Genomic DNA, 15,860 nt, shown 5'->3' on the forward strand with positions numbered 1-15,860 from the left:
CAGTACTGTACATGCACACATGCAGCAGGGAGAGGCAGTACTGTACATGCACACATGCAGCAGGGACAGGCAGTACTGTACACACACACATCCAGCAGGGATAGGGAGTACTGTACATGCACACATGCAGCAGGGATAGGCAGTACTGTACATGCACACATGCAGCAGGGATAGGCAGTACTGTACACACACATGCAGCAGGGATAGGCAATACTGTACATGCACACATGCAGCAGGGATAGGCAGTACTGTACATGCACACATGCAGCAGGGAGAGGCAGTACTGTACACACACACATGCAGCAGGGATAGGCAGTACTGTACATGCACACATGCAGCAGGGAGAGGCAGAGGAAAGAATAAACAGGTGAAATAATAAGAACCATGAGTAAATAATAATAATAATAAAACCTTTGAAAATTCTTGTATCTATAAGATTTTGTTCAAACAGCCCCCAGCCTGTAATTCTAGCTATTTGAGAGGCTGAGGCAGGAGGTAATTCTCCATGCTTGGCTGCTAAATAAATTCAAAGCTAGCCCATTTGAGAGTATTGTATTGTGATCACTTATCAACACTTGTTCAAGAAAAACGAATGGAAGTATGTTTGTGTATGTTTGTGGTTTGTCATTTGTTAACTGTGTCCCTGATCCCCTAGTCATTCTCAGTCTTCAATGTAAAATACCCAATAAAGACATGGGCACCAGAGTTTGACTCCCTCTTTACTAGAACCATAGTGCTGGGGTTGATGGTCCTGCCCCATAATAAATAAGCAGTGTACCATAACTACAAAGAAGTGCTTGTAAAATTAAAGGATTTATTTTATTCAAGGTTGAGATCACATGGTAAATTTTGTTTGTGAAGCCCTACCTGGGACCAGCCACATAAATAAACCTAACATTTTATAAGCATGCCAGTTCAGCACCAGACGTATGGAATCAGCAGGAGAAAAAGTACTGAGGTTTTTTTTTTTTTCATTTGCAGAGGTTTTAGATAAGTTTTCATGTCCCTTGTGGATTTGTTTTGTTTTGTTTTGTTTTGTTTTGTTTTGTTTTGTTTTGTTTTCAAGAGAGTGTTTCTCTGTGTGTAACTCTGGCTCTCCTAGATATTTCTCTCTCTCTCTCTCTCTCTCTCTCTCTCTCTCTCTCTCTGTGTGTGTGTGTGTGTGTGTGTGTGTGTGTGTGTGTGTCTCTGCCTCTCTCTCTGTCTCTCTGTCTCTCTCTCCCTCTCTCTGTCTCTGTCTCTGTCTCTCTGTAGACTGGACTGGGCTCAAAGATCCACCAGAAGATCCACTTAGGAGACCCGCCTGCCTCTGCCTCCCTAGTGCTGGGATTGAAGGCATGTGCCACCACTGCCCGGCTCCCTGTCTGATTTTTGATACATAAGGTTTACAGCTGGTTCTTTGCGTACTGATTCTGTTGTGTGTTTATGTTATCATAGACATTGTTAATCTTTTTCTTTCTACTAAAACAGCAAAGAGATGTCTGAAGATTTGCCATATGAAGTGAAAAGGGCTCAAGAAATAAATCACTTATTTGGTCCAAAAAATAGTGATGATGCCTACGACGTTGTTTTTGACCTTCACAACACTACTTCTAACATGGGCTGCACTCTCATTCTTGAGGATTCCAGGAAGGACTTTTTAATCCAGATGTTTCACTATATTAAGGTAATCTCAATGTTATTGAATTATATTAAGATCCTAACTTTTAAGTCACTGAAAGATGTCAGGAAGACAGGAAAAAGAGAAATGGGTTGTGAGCTGGAGCGATGACTCAGCAGTTAAGAGCACTGACTGCACTTCCAGAGATCCTGAGTTCAATTCCCAGCAATCACATGGTGGCTCACAACCATCCATAATGGGATCTGATGCCCTCTTCTGGTGTGTGTCTGAAGACAGCTACAGTGTACTCATCTAAATAAAAATAAATAATATTTCTATAAAAGAGAAATGGATTGTATTCCATAGCCAAATGGGAGACTGGATGAAGTACTGTACAAAGATAGAGAGGCAATAGTGCTAGAAAGAAGAAAGTAAAATAATAAATGAGTAAAATCATAAAACATCTGTGAATACTTGAATTTACAGAGCTATAAATTCTATCCAGATGGCCACCAAGCATGCAGTATTTGTTAAAACTAAGTAAAATTAATACCAAAATTTTAACCAGTACAGTTGAAGCATCTCAATCACAGCACCTTAGGAAGCTCATGTAGAGCCCATTCCGTGTTGACTAGAGTCCCAGGATAAAGAGACTTGGCTTCATAGTGTCTTGCCCTTGGCCTGTTTGGTGTCTGTGCACTGACACACCTCTGTGTGTCTTATGAGTGCATCATGATTTCAACCCAGGCACTTCAGCAGAGGCTCCAAAAGTGTGGTCCACTGTGTCTTCCAGGAGCTGGAGGGACCAAAAATGGTAGAAAGGGACCAAGGTGGGGGATACAAGCTAATATGTCAGGAACAGGGATAAGCTCAGTCTACATAGTAAATTCAAGTCCAGCCAGAGCAACATAGTGATACTCTGTCTCAAATTTAAGTAAAATAAACCTAGAGACCTGGCTCAAATTCTCATAGAACCAAGCAGAAGTTGTGGGGGGGAATCACTCAATATCTGTAGAGATATAGACCATATGTGGTAACAGAATTTTAGAATTAAGGCCAATATTCTGCTAAATAGTTAAGTATAAACCAAGATGAAACCAAAAGTAGCCAAATGTGTTCAGAAGAAATGTTTGCCTCCTATTTTTAGTTTACATCCTGGAGTATTGTTTTGTGGACATTTTGCCCAGAAAGCTAATATAATTTGATTTTGTATGTAATTCACTTGTATGGTTTCAAAGGTATAACATCGGGCTTTAGAGAATATTTCATAAGGCTGTCTAGCCAAGTTTGATTATGAAGTAAAGCATATTGAAGGGACTACTGACTCTGAGCAGCCAAGAGAACAAACCGTTCTTTGCACACTAAGAAAGATGTTTTCAATTTTCTTCAGACTTGCATGGCTCCATTACCGTGCTCTGTTTATCTCATTGAGCATCCGTCCCTCAAATATGCAACCACTCGTTCCATTGCCAAGTATCCTGTTGGTAAGTCATAGTCCCTGCTGCATAGGTAAAGAAAATATAGCCTAAGTGAAACATAAAGAACATATATAGCTACCTCACATATCATTAATCTTATAACTATCAGATAAGCAGATTCACCATAGGCAAGCCCTAACTGAACTTAATTTCCTGAGTTTTTCTGAGCAGATCTCTGTATTTATACCTACTTCCTTTGCTGTAACACTCAGGCTTTGGAATTAGTCTGATGCTCCCTCATTCCCAGAACTCATGTAAAGTAAAACCTTCTATGAACGTCTCTCAGACCCACTCCCATTGTTATTGCAAAAATTTGTATATTCCATAGGTATTTGTATGTCTGTTACAGAACAATACTGTGCTAGGTCCTGACACACAATCTCCAAGAGCTCGGTGTCTAATGAGAAGACGGACCATTAGCCAGATAATTACTCCATAGTGGAAAACTGCTAAAGTAGGGGTAACACCATTCTGTTTGCTGGGAGATCTATTAGTATAGCTAGTTATCTACAAAGTGTACTGTAAATAAAACTGCTTCTATAACTTGAATCTATTTTGTTAGAGTTAGATGTTTTAACAAAGTAATTTGAAAGAGAATTGACAAATAATGTAAGTAAATGAATTTTTAAAAAACTCTGACTATTCAAATAGTGATTTTTGTTACATGGTTAAAGTAATTAATTTATTATTATAATTATTAGAGAACTATAACTAAAATGTACATAATATTGGCTAAACATCCAATATCCTTACATAGTTTACATAAACCAAAACTTTAGCCTGAGATTATAGCTCAGTGATAGAGTTCTTGCCTAGTATTCGTTTGTTTGTTTGTTTGTTTGTTTTTTGAGACAGGGTTTCTCTGCATAGCCCCGGCTGTCCTGGAACTCACTCTGTAGACCAGGCTGGCCTCGAACTCAGAAATCTGCCTGCCTCTGCCTCCCAAGTGCTGGGACTAAAGGCATGTTCTGTATTTATGCTGACGTTGTCTCTGTTATTTTCTATGATGTTAAACAGTCATACCACACTGAGATCTAGATCTTTATATTTTTAATGCTTAGTTTTTCTCAACATATTCTACTATGTATGTAAAAGTGATTGTGCCTCCTTCTGTACATAGGTATAGAAGTTGGTCCTCAGCCTCACGGTGTTCTGAGAGCTGATATTTTGGACCAAATGAGAAGAATGATAAAACATGCTCTTGATTTTATACAGCATTTCAATGAAGGTGAGTGGTGGGTGGCAGTTGTCTCCTGTGTTTATGTACATGGCTTAACTATAAGGGGGTGAGGGGAGGTTTGTCTATGCAAAACTTAACGACTTAAAATTGAAATAGTAATAGCATCTAGGTCATATTTGTCATGTTTATGATCTTAGCTAGCCCTCTCTATCTCTGTCTCTATTGCCCTCTCTTCCATCCCCCACACTCTCTCACTTCTCTCTCCAGGCTCTCACTACACACCCAGGCAGGACTTAAACTCTCAGTGCTCCTGCCTCAGTTTCCTTAGGGTTGGCATTACAGCTGTGTGCCACAGTCAGTTTCTAGATGCTTTTTGAAGATCACCGTTTTACTTCAATAGTTCCTCAGGGAATGACAAATAGACACATTCAAGAAAGGCAACTGTCAAATAAATCTCCCAAATAAAGTCAATTCCTTTTCCCATTAATTTCTGTTTTAAACAGCAAAGACAGATGAGGCCCACCCTGCTGTGAGGATCTGGGGATACTGGGGAGGGAGAGACATTTTCTTCAGTGGTGTAGCCACTTATAAATTGTCCATGCTTCTGTAAATTATTCCTCACCATGCTCCTATAAGCAACCCTAAGGAAACTTAGTGCATTAGAAGAAAGACCCGAAAGTACAAAGAGCAGAAAAGGATGACCAAGGAGTGGGAAGAGACAATAGAGAACAATGGAGGATCAGTATGATCAAATTATATCACATACACACTTGAAAATAAAACTCATCATTGTGAATGGCTAACATACACTAGCTAAGAACATAGAAAAGACCAGAAAGTTCAAGCGTCCAATAAACATAAGATGTTCAGCATCATGAGTAACCCAGGGAGTGCAAGTTCAAGTGACAAACTTCATTCATTAGATAAAGAAAATATTTAAATTTGGTTATAGTTGTGATATCAAATTTTTTCAAAGCTATAGGAAAAGAAAATAGGCCCATTACTTTCTGCTGAACATATTATTTGGTAAAGACCTTTAAGGGGATAATTTTATGTTTTTTATTTTTATATCCTTTTCTTTATTTTCTATATTTTCTTTTTTATATTCTGTTCTACATTCTTTTTAAATTTTGCTTATCTACTGTTTTATGGGAGAACATATGTATATGATGTATGACCATGTGTTAATGTGTGTGCCCCAAACCTAGTGAGGACTTAAAAGCTGCTCTTCACGCTCCTCTCTGCCTTATTCCTTTAGGACAGGCTCTCTTACTGAACTAGCTAGGCTGGCAGTCACAGACTGGACATTCTTTCTGGTTCCTTCCTTTCAGTGGTTACCGGCACACATGGCCACACCTGACTTTTTACTTGGGTGCTAGGATTCACACTCAAACCTTCATGCTTGCCCAGCAAGCACCCTTACCCACTGAGCCTCTCTGCATCCTCAGTAAATCCTTCTTAAAATATACAAATCACAGCCGGGCAGTGGTGGCGCACGCCTTTAATCTCAGCACTTGGGAGGCAGAGGCAGACAGATTTCTGAGTTCGAGAGTTCGAGGCTAGCCTGGTCTACAGAGTGAGTTCCAGGACAGCCAGGGCTACACAGAGAAACCCTGTCTCGAAAAACAAAACAAACAAAAAACAAAATATATATATATATATATATATATATATATATATATATACAAGTCACATGACCCAGCAACTCCCTGCCATGAAGAAGCACAACCACATGCGCATCCCGTGTGTTACATAAGGGTTGGTTATTCCAGCTTTGTCTTCAACAACAAAAAAGTGGAAACGACCCAAATGTTCAGCAGCTGTGAAGAATTAAACTAAATTGGACAAGTCTTCAAAAACATTCGTTTGTAAAAGCAAGCTGATTTTTTTAACAAGTAAAATGGCTCACTGGGTACCAGCACTTGATCTGCAGCCATAAGGACCTTAGCTTGAATCTTTAGCACCACATAAAAAGCCAGGCATGGTTGAACATGCCTGTAACCCCAGCACTGTGGGACAGAAACCAGAGAACCCTGAGATCTCACTGGCCAGCCAGCCTAGCCAAAATATCAAGCTTCCTGTTCTTCGAGAGAACCAGTGTCAAAGCAATACAATGGGAAGTGACAAAGGACAACACTCAACATCCTTCTGTGACTTTCACATGTATGCATATGGGTGCACACAGTCACACACACACACAGCAGCAGCAGCAGCAGACTAAACCATACAATAAACAAACTTGCTTTTAAAATAATAGCAGTAAGCTAAGTGTGATAGTGCATTCTGTAATTGAAAGCACTGAAGTAGGAAGTAAATGAGTTCAAGACCAACCTGGGCTACCCCATCTTTACAATTAATTTATTATCACTTGCCAGAGAGTGTGTGTGTTCATATAGATAGGAAAAGCTCTAGAATAAAGCAGACTAAGCTGTAACAGTGATTTCTGGGAAGAGGGCCAAGCCAGGCTTTTAGTTATGGTCAGCAAGAATGATGTGTTTTTATGTTATGTCTGTAGTTAACAACTGGATAGTGACTGGATCTTAGTTGAGTGGATTTTCTGTACATCTGATCACTTACTCAGTAAATCAAACTGTACTAAGTGTAACAATAACACAACAGTTTGCTTTAAGATTAAAAAAAAAACTTTTAAAAAATCTCAGAAATGTCCTGTGCAAATAATTCCATTAGGTTGCACTGGGGAATGTGTAGTTCTGATGATGTAACTAACATGTAGCTCAAGGCCTACAGCAGGCATTGTCCCTTAGCCTCAGATGTGTGCCTCCTATAGTCTAAAGAGCTTCTGTACTTGGGAGTCCTTTGACCTTCAAAAGGTCATAAAAACCAAAAATCAGTTCTCACCGCCCTTATGTAAGGACAGGTCTGTACTGTCTTGTGGAGCTGGTGTTAGAAAGGTGAGAACATTTGCACAACAGGACCTTAGATACCAAGTGTGAAACCACAGTGTATTAAGAAATGATACATCCGCCGGGCAGTGGTGGCGCACGCCTTTAATCCCAGCACTTGGGAGGCAGAGGCAGGCGGATTTCTGAGTTCGAGGCCAGCCTGTTCTACAGAGTGAGTTCCAGGACAGCCAGGGCTACACAGAGAAACCCTGTCTCAAAAAAACAAAAAACAAAAAAAACAAAAAAAAGGAAAGAAATGATACATCCAAGTAGAAGGCCACAAACCTGATAGAAGACATGGTGTCTTAGTCAGTATTATATTATTTTATTATCATTATACTATTATATTATTATATTATATATTATATTATTGCTGTGAAGAGATGTCATGATCACGGCAAGGCAGCTCTTATGAAAGAAAGCATTTAGTTGGGGCTGGCTTACATTCAGAGGTTTAGTCCATTATCCTTGAGGTGGGAGGCATGGTGACATGCAACAGACATGGTGCAGGAAAGGTAGCTGAGAGTTCTGCATCTGGATTGGCAGACAGCAAGAGGAAAGAGAGATGCTGGGCCTGGCTTGAGCTTTTGAAACCCCAAAGCCCACCTCCAATGACACACTTCTTCCAACAAGGCCACACCTCTTAATCCTGTCAAGTAGTGCCACTCTCTACAAACAATCATGTATATGAACCCATTGGGGCTATTTTTATTCAAATCACCACACATGGCTTACAAACCACAGTCTGTGTTTCCTTTAATATGAATGTGGGGCAGTAACTACAGAACACCCCTTTCTATCCCTACATTACCCAAACAGTTCTTCCCTCTCCTTTAATCTGACTTGGCCTTGTAATTCGTTTTTATAGCCCAGAAGTTTGAAAAAGACTAGCATTCTGAGTGTTCATCGTTACTACTCTTGGGGACCCCTCGTGGCCATTGTGTGACTCAGTCTATACTGACCTCCTAGATTAGGAAAGGTTACAGGATGGAAATCTCAAGGTCCCCAGATAACAGTCACACATATCAAGCTGCAACATATGAAATGCCAGACATGAGAGGGGGCTATCCCAGATCACTGAGCAGTCAGAGGACCTGCCAGCTCACCTGTCATGTGTCAGCAAGACAATCACCAATCAGCCAAAGCCAGTCTAAACCAGAAGAGCTGCCCACCAACCCACAGAATCACAGGCTCAATGTAGAGGTAGATCCTTTAAGCTGCTAAGTTCTAGGTTAGTGTGTCACACAGCAAAAGCCAGCTAGAAGTAACAACAGATCTCCTCATATGGATTCCTCTCTAAGGAAAGACTTCCCTCTAGGCTCCCACTGAAACATACTCTAGACTCTCCATCTGACACAGGTTCCAGTGTTTGCTTAGAGATTACATCCTCTATCTGTGATCCAGTCAGCACTTGGTTGGTCAATTTTGCATCATCTTTGGGGTTGAACTCCACTGTTAGGAAGGTTCCCTGCATCCAAAAAGCTCCCACCTCAGGAGTTGTCAGATGTGCAATGACCTTGGTTAAGACAAATATCCATTATGCTGAAGGCAGCTACCTCATTGATCATCTTTGTGAAGACAACCAGTCACAGGATATCAGAAGGAAGAGCACTGCCATATGTTCATCCAAACTCTCATTTGACAGGTAATGTACTCCAGCCTGCAGAAGGCCAACCTGTTGTTCAAGAATACGCAGCTAGGAAAACTAGGAGAAGAGAGCCTAGTGGCCTTGACTCATGGTCCTAGCAAACACTGATAGGTGAATCTTCTGTTTCTGCCTCTGCCTGTCAGAGATTTGTGGAAAGTGTACTGATAGGAGTAACCACAGTATTTGGTCTCTCTGTGTTTATGAGCCTCCATAACTGGTTTGCAGCACTTTTTACTTTCTGTTGATCTTCCTTCCTTAAAATGTCAGCTTTCTTTTTCTAGAATATTTCTTTTAGCTGTGATTAACTTATCTCACTTCTTTCCACAGGAAAAGAATTTCCTCCCTGTTCTATTGATGTCTATAAAATAATGGAGAAAGTTGATTATCCAAGGAACGAAAGTGGAGATGTGGCTGCTGTTATCCATCCTAATCTGCAGGTAACATTTGTTTCTTTGAAATACTGAAAGTAATAGTATTCTACTTCGGGGTACAATTTGACCATTCATACAGCATTTTGTGCATATTAGCTTATTAGTATTTAAAGTATCGTATCAGTCCACTCTCCATTGCTATAATGAAATACCAAATACAAACAACTATTAAAGAGAAAAGCATTATTTTGCTCACCATTCTGGAGGTTCCAGTCCAAGAGTGACCACAGTACTGGAGCTGTGGCAGGAGCATATGGTAAAGCAAACTGTGCAAACAAGGACATGAATTGACTGCAGGAAGGAAAGGACCACAGCCTCCTCCAAATTCTTCAGAAACCTAAAGGTTTCTCACAAGGAGCCATTTCCTAAAGAACTACATCTTTTCTTAATAGCACCACTCTAGGAACCAAGCCTCTAACACCTGCACTGTGGAGGACAACACCCATCCCAAACCGTGGCAGGAGGGACACATACCTTATCTCAGTACTCAGTACATGTGGCGTGTGCTGGCTCTAGGGGTACATCTGTGAGTGTGGCCTATAGTCTCATGTGACTGATAGTCTGGAAACACTGAAATCCAGTGTACTATCTAGAAATCAAAATGGCCAGATACTGTAACCTCATAATGAGGAGAGAAAGGCATCCAAACAAGACTTCTAGGACAGAAAATTCCTACCCATGTACAGTGAGTGAGGAAAATTATATCTATGGGCTTCTAATTTCGATTTCATTTTGCTGTTTTTTGAGATAGAGTTTTCTACTGTAGCCCAGGCTGACTCAAAGTCCTGACCTTCCTATCTCAACCTTACAAAGTTGGGATTATAGTAGTGTACCACCACACCTCAATCTAGCTTTTAATTTCTAAGCCCTTATATTCTTAAATTAGAATAGACAGTGAGCATGGCATTATGGTACAGGCTGATAATCATAACACTTGGGAATCTAATGCAGCAAGATTACAGATTTGAGGCCAACCTAGACTATAATGGGAAACTTAATCTCTAAAAGGGAGGAGATGGGAAAGGACAACAAAGGAGTGACATGACAGGAACAGAAAAATCAGCACTGTCCCACAGATGCACAGCTATGTGTGACAGATCTACTAATGATCTTTACAGCTGGTCACATAGTTGACACTTCCATGAACTTGTTTTTCTGGAGCATTCCTGCCATAATGCCATGACTCTCCTTAGAATTCCAGTGCCACTCCTTGCCTGGTTTAATCAATAGAATAATCAGTAGATTAATCAGAGTGAAGGAGGTCTCAGGGGAATTAGGAGAAATCAAAGGAAAGCCAGGAAAGAATCAAGATTCCAAACACTACAACACCCAATCCCAGTGTAGGACCTCAGAGCCCAGAGGTAAAAGAGAACTAGAAGGCTAGCCAGCCGTGCAAGGCTTCTCAACCACAAGGACACATTACAGAGCTTTCTTTTTCATTGAAAATAGAGATCTCTCTCTAGACCAACCACAGTCTCCCCTTTCTACCGATCCCAGCTTCCTCCCTCCTCCCCAAGATCCACTCCCCTCCATTTCCCTTCAGAAAAGAACACTTTCTTAAAAACAGTGCCAAAAATCTCAGCTAATCTGGTATTATTGGCTTGAGTACTCGTGGTTGAAAACCACTGTTCCCATTCAGACCCCTACTTAATGACTCTAATGGCCATCAGGCAACCTCACAGAACATCCTGCCCACAAATTCAGACCAATAGAACGTATCCTGCCTATAGCTTCAGGGAAGCCAAATAAAAACCAAAGGGAGCCAATGAGCAGTGGTTTTAAAAGATAGCGTATGGTAGAGAGAAAGAAATCCCTATGATGTTAGTCCAGGAAACAAAGCCAGCCGACAATGCCACACCAGCCTCAAACATAGGACTGTTCGTGAGTATTCTCATCAGTAACATCCTTCTAAAACACAAAAGTAATCCTGGGGCAACCGAGAAGACTGGCTGAGGACAGTGACCAACTGGATCAGTGTCAGGTCCCAAAAGTCAGGAAAGATCATTGGAGTTGCTAGACCATAAGAAATGTCCCCAGCCTGGTCTGGTGGCACAAACCTGTAGTCCCAGCTATGAGGGGCACTAAAGCAAGAGGAGCACAATTTAAAAGGCCTTCCTTAGCCACAGGGTTAGATCAGGGCCAGCCTGAGCAAACAAGTAAGACCTTGTCTCAAAGTAAAAGATTAAATAAAAAGAAAAAAAGCTTGGACTATAGCTCAGTGGTAGAGTTAGCATATGTGGTACTCTGAAGTCAGTTCTCAATAGCATGTGTGCACATACACACACAGTTTTCTACAAGAGAAATTGATAGGTTAATTATCTCAGTAAATACTTCTGAAGAGCTACTAAGCCCATTCTCCCTGAAATGGAAGATTCTAGCTTTGTTTCTGAGATAAGGCCAGCTCCCCTCACTGATACAAGAGTTTGTTACCCTCCCAGGTGATTCTGAAGTACAGCTAGGGAGGGGAAAGGTTCTGTGGGCAGTTCTTCTCAATTCCAGGCAGTTTATTCATATGAAGATTGGTATTCCATAGGTCTCAACATGGGGTAAAAGTCTACTTTTCTAACATACTCCCAGGTGATGCTGATGCTTCTGGGAAAGGTTGGGAATGCAGAGGCCCAGGCTCTGCCCAGGCCTAGAGAACCATTTTAGCCAACTCCCAGATGCTTGGCCAGCACACTGAAGGTAGACATGTTCTAGGGCTCCTGTGGTCGGAAGCATTGGTCTTAGAAGATTCTCATACTTCCTAATGCATCCCTTTTATATTTCTCTTTAGTAAAGAATGTCTTTTTTTAATGGACAATGTTAGTTATCTACAGCCTGACAGAATAAATTAAAGATAGGAGAAAAACCCAAACATAATTAATGTATTTTGATGTCTCCTGAGAGGATCAAGACTGGAAACCATTGCACCCTGGAGATCCTGTGTTTGTGTCTCTTGATGGAAAAGTTATTCCACTGGGTGGAGACTGTACCGTGTACCCAGTGTTTGTGAATGAAGCTGCATATTATGAAAAAAAAGAAGCATTTGCAAAGACAACAAAACTAACACTCAGAGCAAAAAGCATCCGCTCCACTTTGCACTAAAAATCTCTGCAAGCTCACAGGTATGAGAGTCTTGCAAATGTCTAGAACTCTGTAAACCTCCAAGACAAGAGTGCCTTACTCTAGTTCTTTTCCTCATCACCTAGTCCCAGGCCTCAAGCAGTAAGCATCCAGGCCAGGTTCTGAAAGGAAAGAATAAATTAATGAATGTCTTTCAAATATATTTTGGATGAGCTATATACAGTAGGCAGGCAAGTGTACTTCTGGTTTCTGTATTATTCTTTATACATTACATTCTGGTACCATAACAGTGTCAACTTTCACATTTCTATGTGCAACTTAGCACACAGTGAGACAGACTGAATATATGTTTTCAACTAATGCATAAGTGCTGTTCAAAACTAATAGTACAGACTTGGTGCTTTTAAGTTCTAACATGTGAATTAATGACAGTGTATTAAATGTCCATTCAATAATCTATAGTGATTACTGTGATATCTGTAGGCAGTTCATATCTTTCTGCAGATGAGATGTGAAAGGAAATGGGTACTGGGTGTAAAAGTGCTGCATGAATATGCCAAGAAACACTCCCCTCAAGAAGCTAGTCATTATTCTTCAGGTGAAAAGTTTGAAAGAAATACATGGTTTGCATCTCCCAACTGTCATTCTAAAAGAACCCCATCACCCAGAATCATAATCAACAGGTTATGATGGCCTGGTCTTTGGCAGTCAGCACTAGTGCAAATATGGCCCAAACTAACTAGTGACTCTGGGTCACAAACAAATGCATATTTTAAGGAGTTCTTCCATGTCTCAAGTGACAAAATCCCTTCCCTCTCTTTAGCCTCCTTAAAAGACCCTGTTTCCCTCTCCTTCCTGTCCCCACGAGGCCCTCACACCCCTCCCCTTCTCTCTAAAGCCACAGCAGTCATGTGAGGAATATTTTTATCCCATAATGTGAACCCCAAGAAACTCACATTTATCGATTCAGTATGTCTATCAAAAATACTAACATTGATGCTGGACAGTGGCTTAGTTGGTAAAATGCTCATCATACAAGCAGGGACCTAAGTTCAGTCTCTGGCACCTAGATAAGATACCAGGCACAATGGAGTACAGCTGCAATCCCAGTGCAGGGGAGGTGAAGACAAGCAGCTCCCTGGGGCTTGCCAGCCAGGCAATACAGCCAAATCAGTTAGCTCAAGATTCAGAGATTGTATCAAAAAATAAAGTGGAGAGTAACTGAAGATACGTAGCATGAGCCTCTTGTCTCCACAAATGTCCACACAGATATGAGCACACACACGAAAGTAATCATAATAATGCATTAACTGGAATAGATACATCTACACAGATGTAGATAGATGTACCAATCAATGTCAGTGACTTAGTGAGTGTCCAGTGTACACACACATACGTGCATACACACATACATGTGCACATACACATTATTCATCCAGAGAGAATCCCACTAAGCCAATCTCACCCCCATACACAGTGTATTCAACATCTATTTTGTGCCTTGCCAAAACACGTAATTGAAATATATTCTTCCTGCTGAATGTCATAGCTAACACGTGACATTTAAATAAACTTCCATAAGTGTTGCCAATCTCTTCGTCTCACTTATTCTGGTTTTTTTTTTCTTATTTTTTTTTTTTTGGTATCCACTTCCTCCGAGCACACATTTATTCTACCACCCTTTCTTGGCACATTCTGGAATGTAGACATCAACAAAGATAACGTTGTCATGGTAGGATGAGAGGGGAGGAGGACAAAGGGGCAACTAGGTGACATGGAGATTAAAAATGCTTTGTACACACAATGAAAGCTGAGTTGCATTTTGAAGGAGCCAAAGAATAAAGCAAGATCAGTCTGGGGAGGGGAAATCTCAGGAGGGTGAAAATAAGCTTGAAAGAAAGCATAGATGAGTAAAACAGTGTGAAGGACATTGGGGCAGAGAGAAAAGAAAACAAAAGATGAGTCTGGAGGTTGTTGGGGGAGGAAGAAGCAGACCGTGAAGGGCCTTTTGTGCTAACCTTGAATGATGACAGAAGTGTGTATTGGGCACTAGGCACTGAGCTAAGAGCCTGCATTCATTAGCTGCTTAATCCGAACAGTGAAGCCTCTAGTTGGCATGATTATGATCACCCTCCTATAAATGGGGGACCTGGATGGATATGTAGATTGTTACAGCTTCAGTCAAAATAAAAGTAGCTGAAAGCAATATAACCACACAGCAATGTGGATAGATTAAAATGATATTACATGGGGTGGGTGAGATGGCTCTGTAGTTAAGAGCATTGGTTATTCTTTTAGAGTTCAATTTCCAGCGCCCACATGGTGGCTCACAACTATCTGTAATTCCACTTCCAGGTTATCTTTTCCAGGTTACCTTTTTCTGGTCTCTGAGGGTATCATGAATACATATGGTACACAGACATACATGTAACCAAAACACCCATACTACCTCCCCCCAAAAAAATTTACAGGCTGGCTGTTAGGAAGGTAACGGTGCTTATAGCCATGGCTGATAACCAGAGCTTGATCCCTGGGATCCACATGGTGGAAGGAAAGAACACACTTCTGAGCATTGTCCTCTGACCTTTACATATGTGTTGTGGCTTGTACATGCATGTGTACACACACACTAAATAAATACATGTAAGAATTTTAAAATTCACATTTAATTAATTAAACAGCACCCATTCAGGGTACCATGGCCATAGACAAATCACAAATAAGTAGAAATTCTGAAGACTATAAAAATTGAATCAAGAAAAATTAGACTTGATAGAAATAATCAAATCTCCAAACTGAAACCATAGCAATTTAAAATGCACACTTTAGCTTTTATAATTAAGATTTGATGGAAGAATGAAGTCTGATCTGGTGAGTGTGAACCTATCTGGAAGGCTTCCCTGGAAGAATGGGCTGTTGAAATCCTTTGGACAGAAATAGGGAGCCATGGACAGCCACTGTGCCAGCAAAAGGAGCAAGTGTGGAGAGGCAGAGAGGTTCTGGGAGGTGCATGTCAGAGACACGCCAAGCTGCTGGACCAGGGTGTGTCTGAAAGGCCTGTGCACATGCCCCAGCAAAAAGTCTGAGGGAAAGTGGCTTCTCAGGGGACTTCCAAAGCTTTTTGCTATCTCTACATTCCCATGTTGTCTTCAGGAGGCTTTTCACTTACCTGCAGAGAATGCTTTTATATCTTTCCCTTAACACAGCCACACAAAGCTGATAGAGCTTTTGCAGATGGTTCCTTCATGTGTACCAAGTCAGCGAGTGATAGGTGAACTCACATTCAGGATGTCACAGTGCTCAGCACTCCATGGCAATTTCACAGTTCTTAGTACTTCCTTCTGGGGTTGGGAGTGGGATTTACAACCCTTAGCCCAAAAGGGAACTCCAGTAGAAGACGCCAATCAGGGCTGCCACCTGTACAGGCATAGTAGGTTTCACAGTGTACAACATGAACATTCTCCATTCCCATATTCACCAAGTAAAGGGCACTGACCAAAATGTTACATCTTATCAAACCAAAACAGAGAACTGACACTTCCTGAATTTGACAC

At 41.0% G+C, this 15,860-nt stretch overlaps 1 protein-coding gene across 1 annotated transcript in view; it reads left to right on the forward strand.

Annotated features, from left to right (window-relative positions):
• Aspa (aspartoacylase) overlaps positions 1-13,897 on the forward strand; it is a 19,069-nt gene extending 5,172 nt beyond the window's left edge. The window contains exons 3-7 of the mRNA XM_028787290.1: positions 1,471-1,666; positions 2,991-3,084; positions 4,199-4,306; positions 9,137-9,246; positions 12,130-13,897. Coding sequence (XP_028643123.1) covers positions 1,471-1,666; positions 2,991-3,084; positions 4,199-4,306; positions 9,137-9,246; positions 12,130-12,327 — 706 coding nt within the window. The 3' untranslated portion in view covers positions 12,328-13,897. The remainder of the gene's footprint in view (positions 1-1,470; positions 1,667-2,990; positions 3,085-4,198; positions 4,307-9,136; positions 9,247-12,129) is intronic.
• Positions 13,898-15,860: the final 1,963 nt, after the last annotated feature.

This window comes from Grammomys surdaster, unplaced genomic scaffold (assembly GCF_004785775.1).
Source record: "Grammomys surdaster isolate TR1022 unplaced genomic scaffold, NIH_TR_1.0 125621, whole genome shotgun sequence".
NCBI lineage: Eukaryota > Metazoa > Chordata > Mammalia > Rodentia > Muridae > Grammomys > Grammomys surdaster.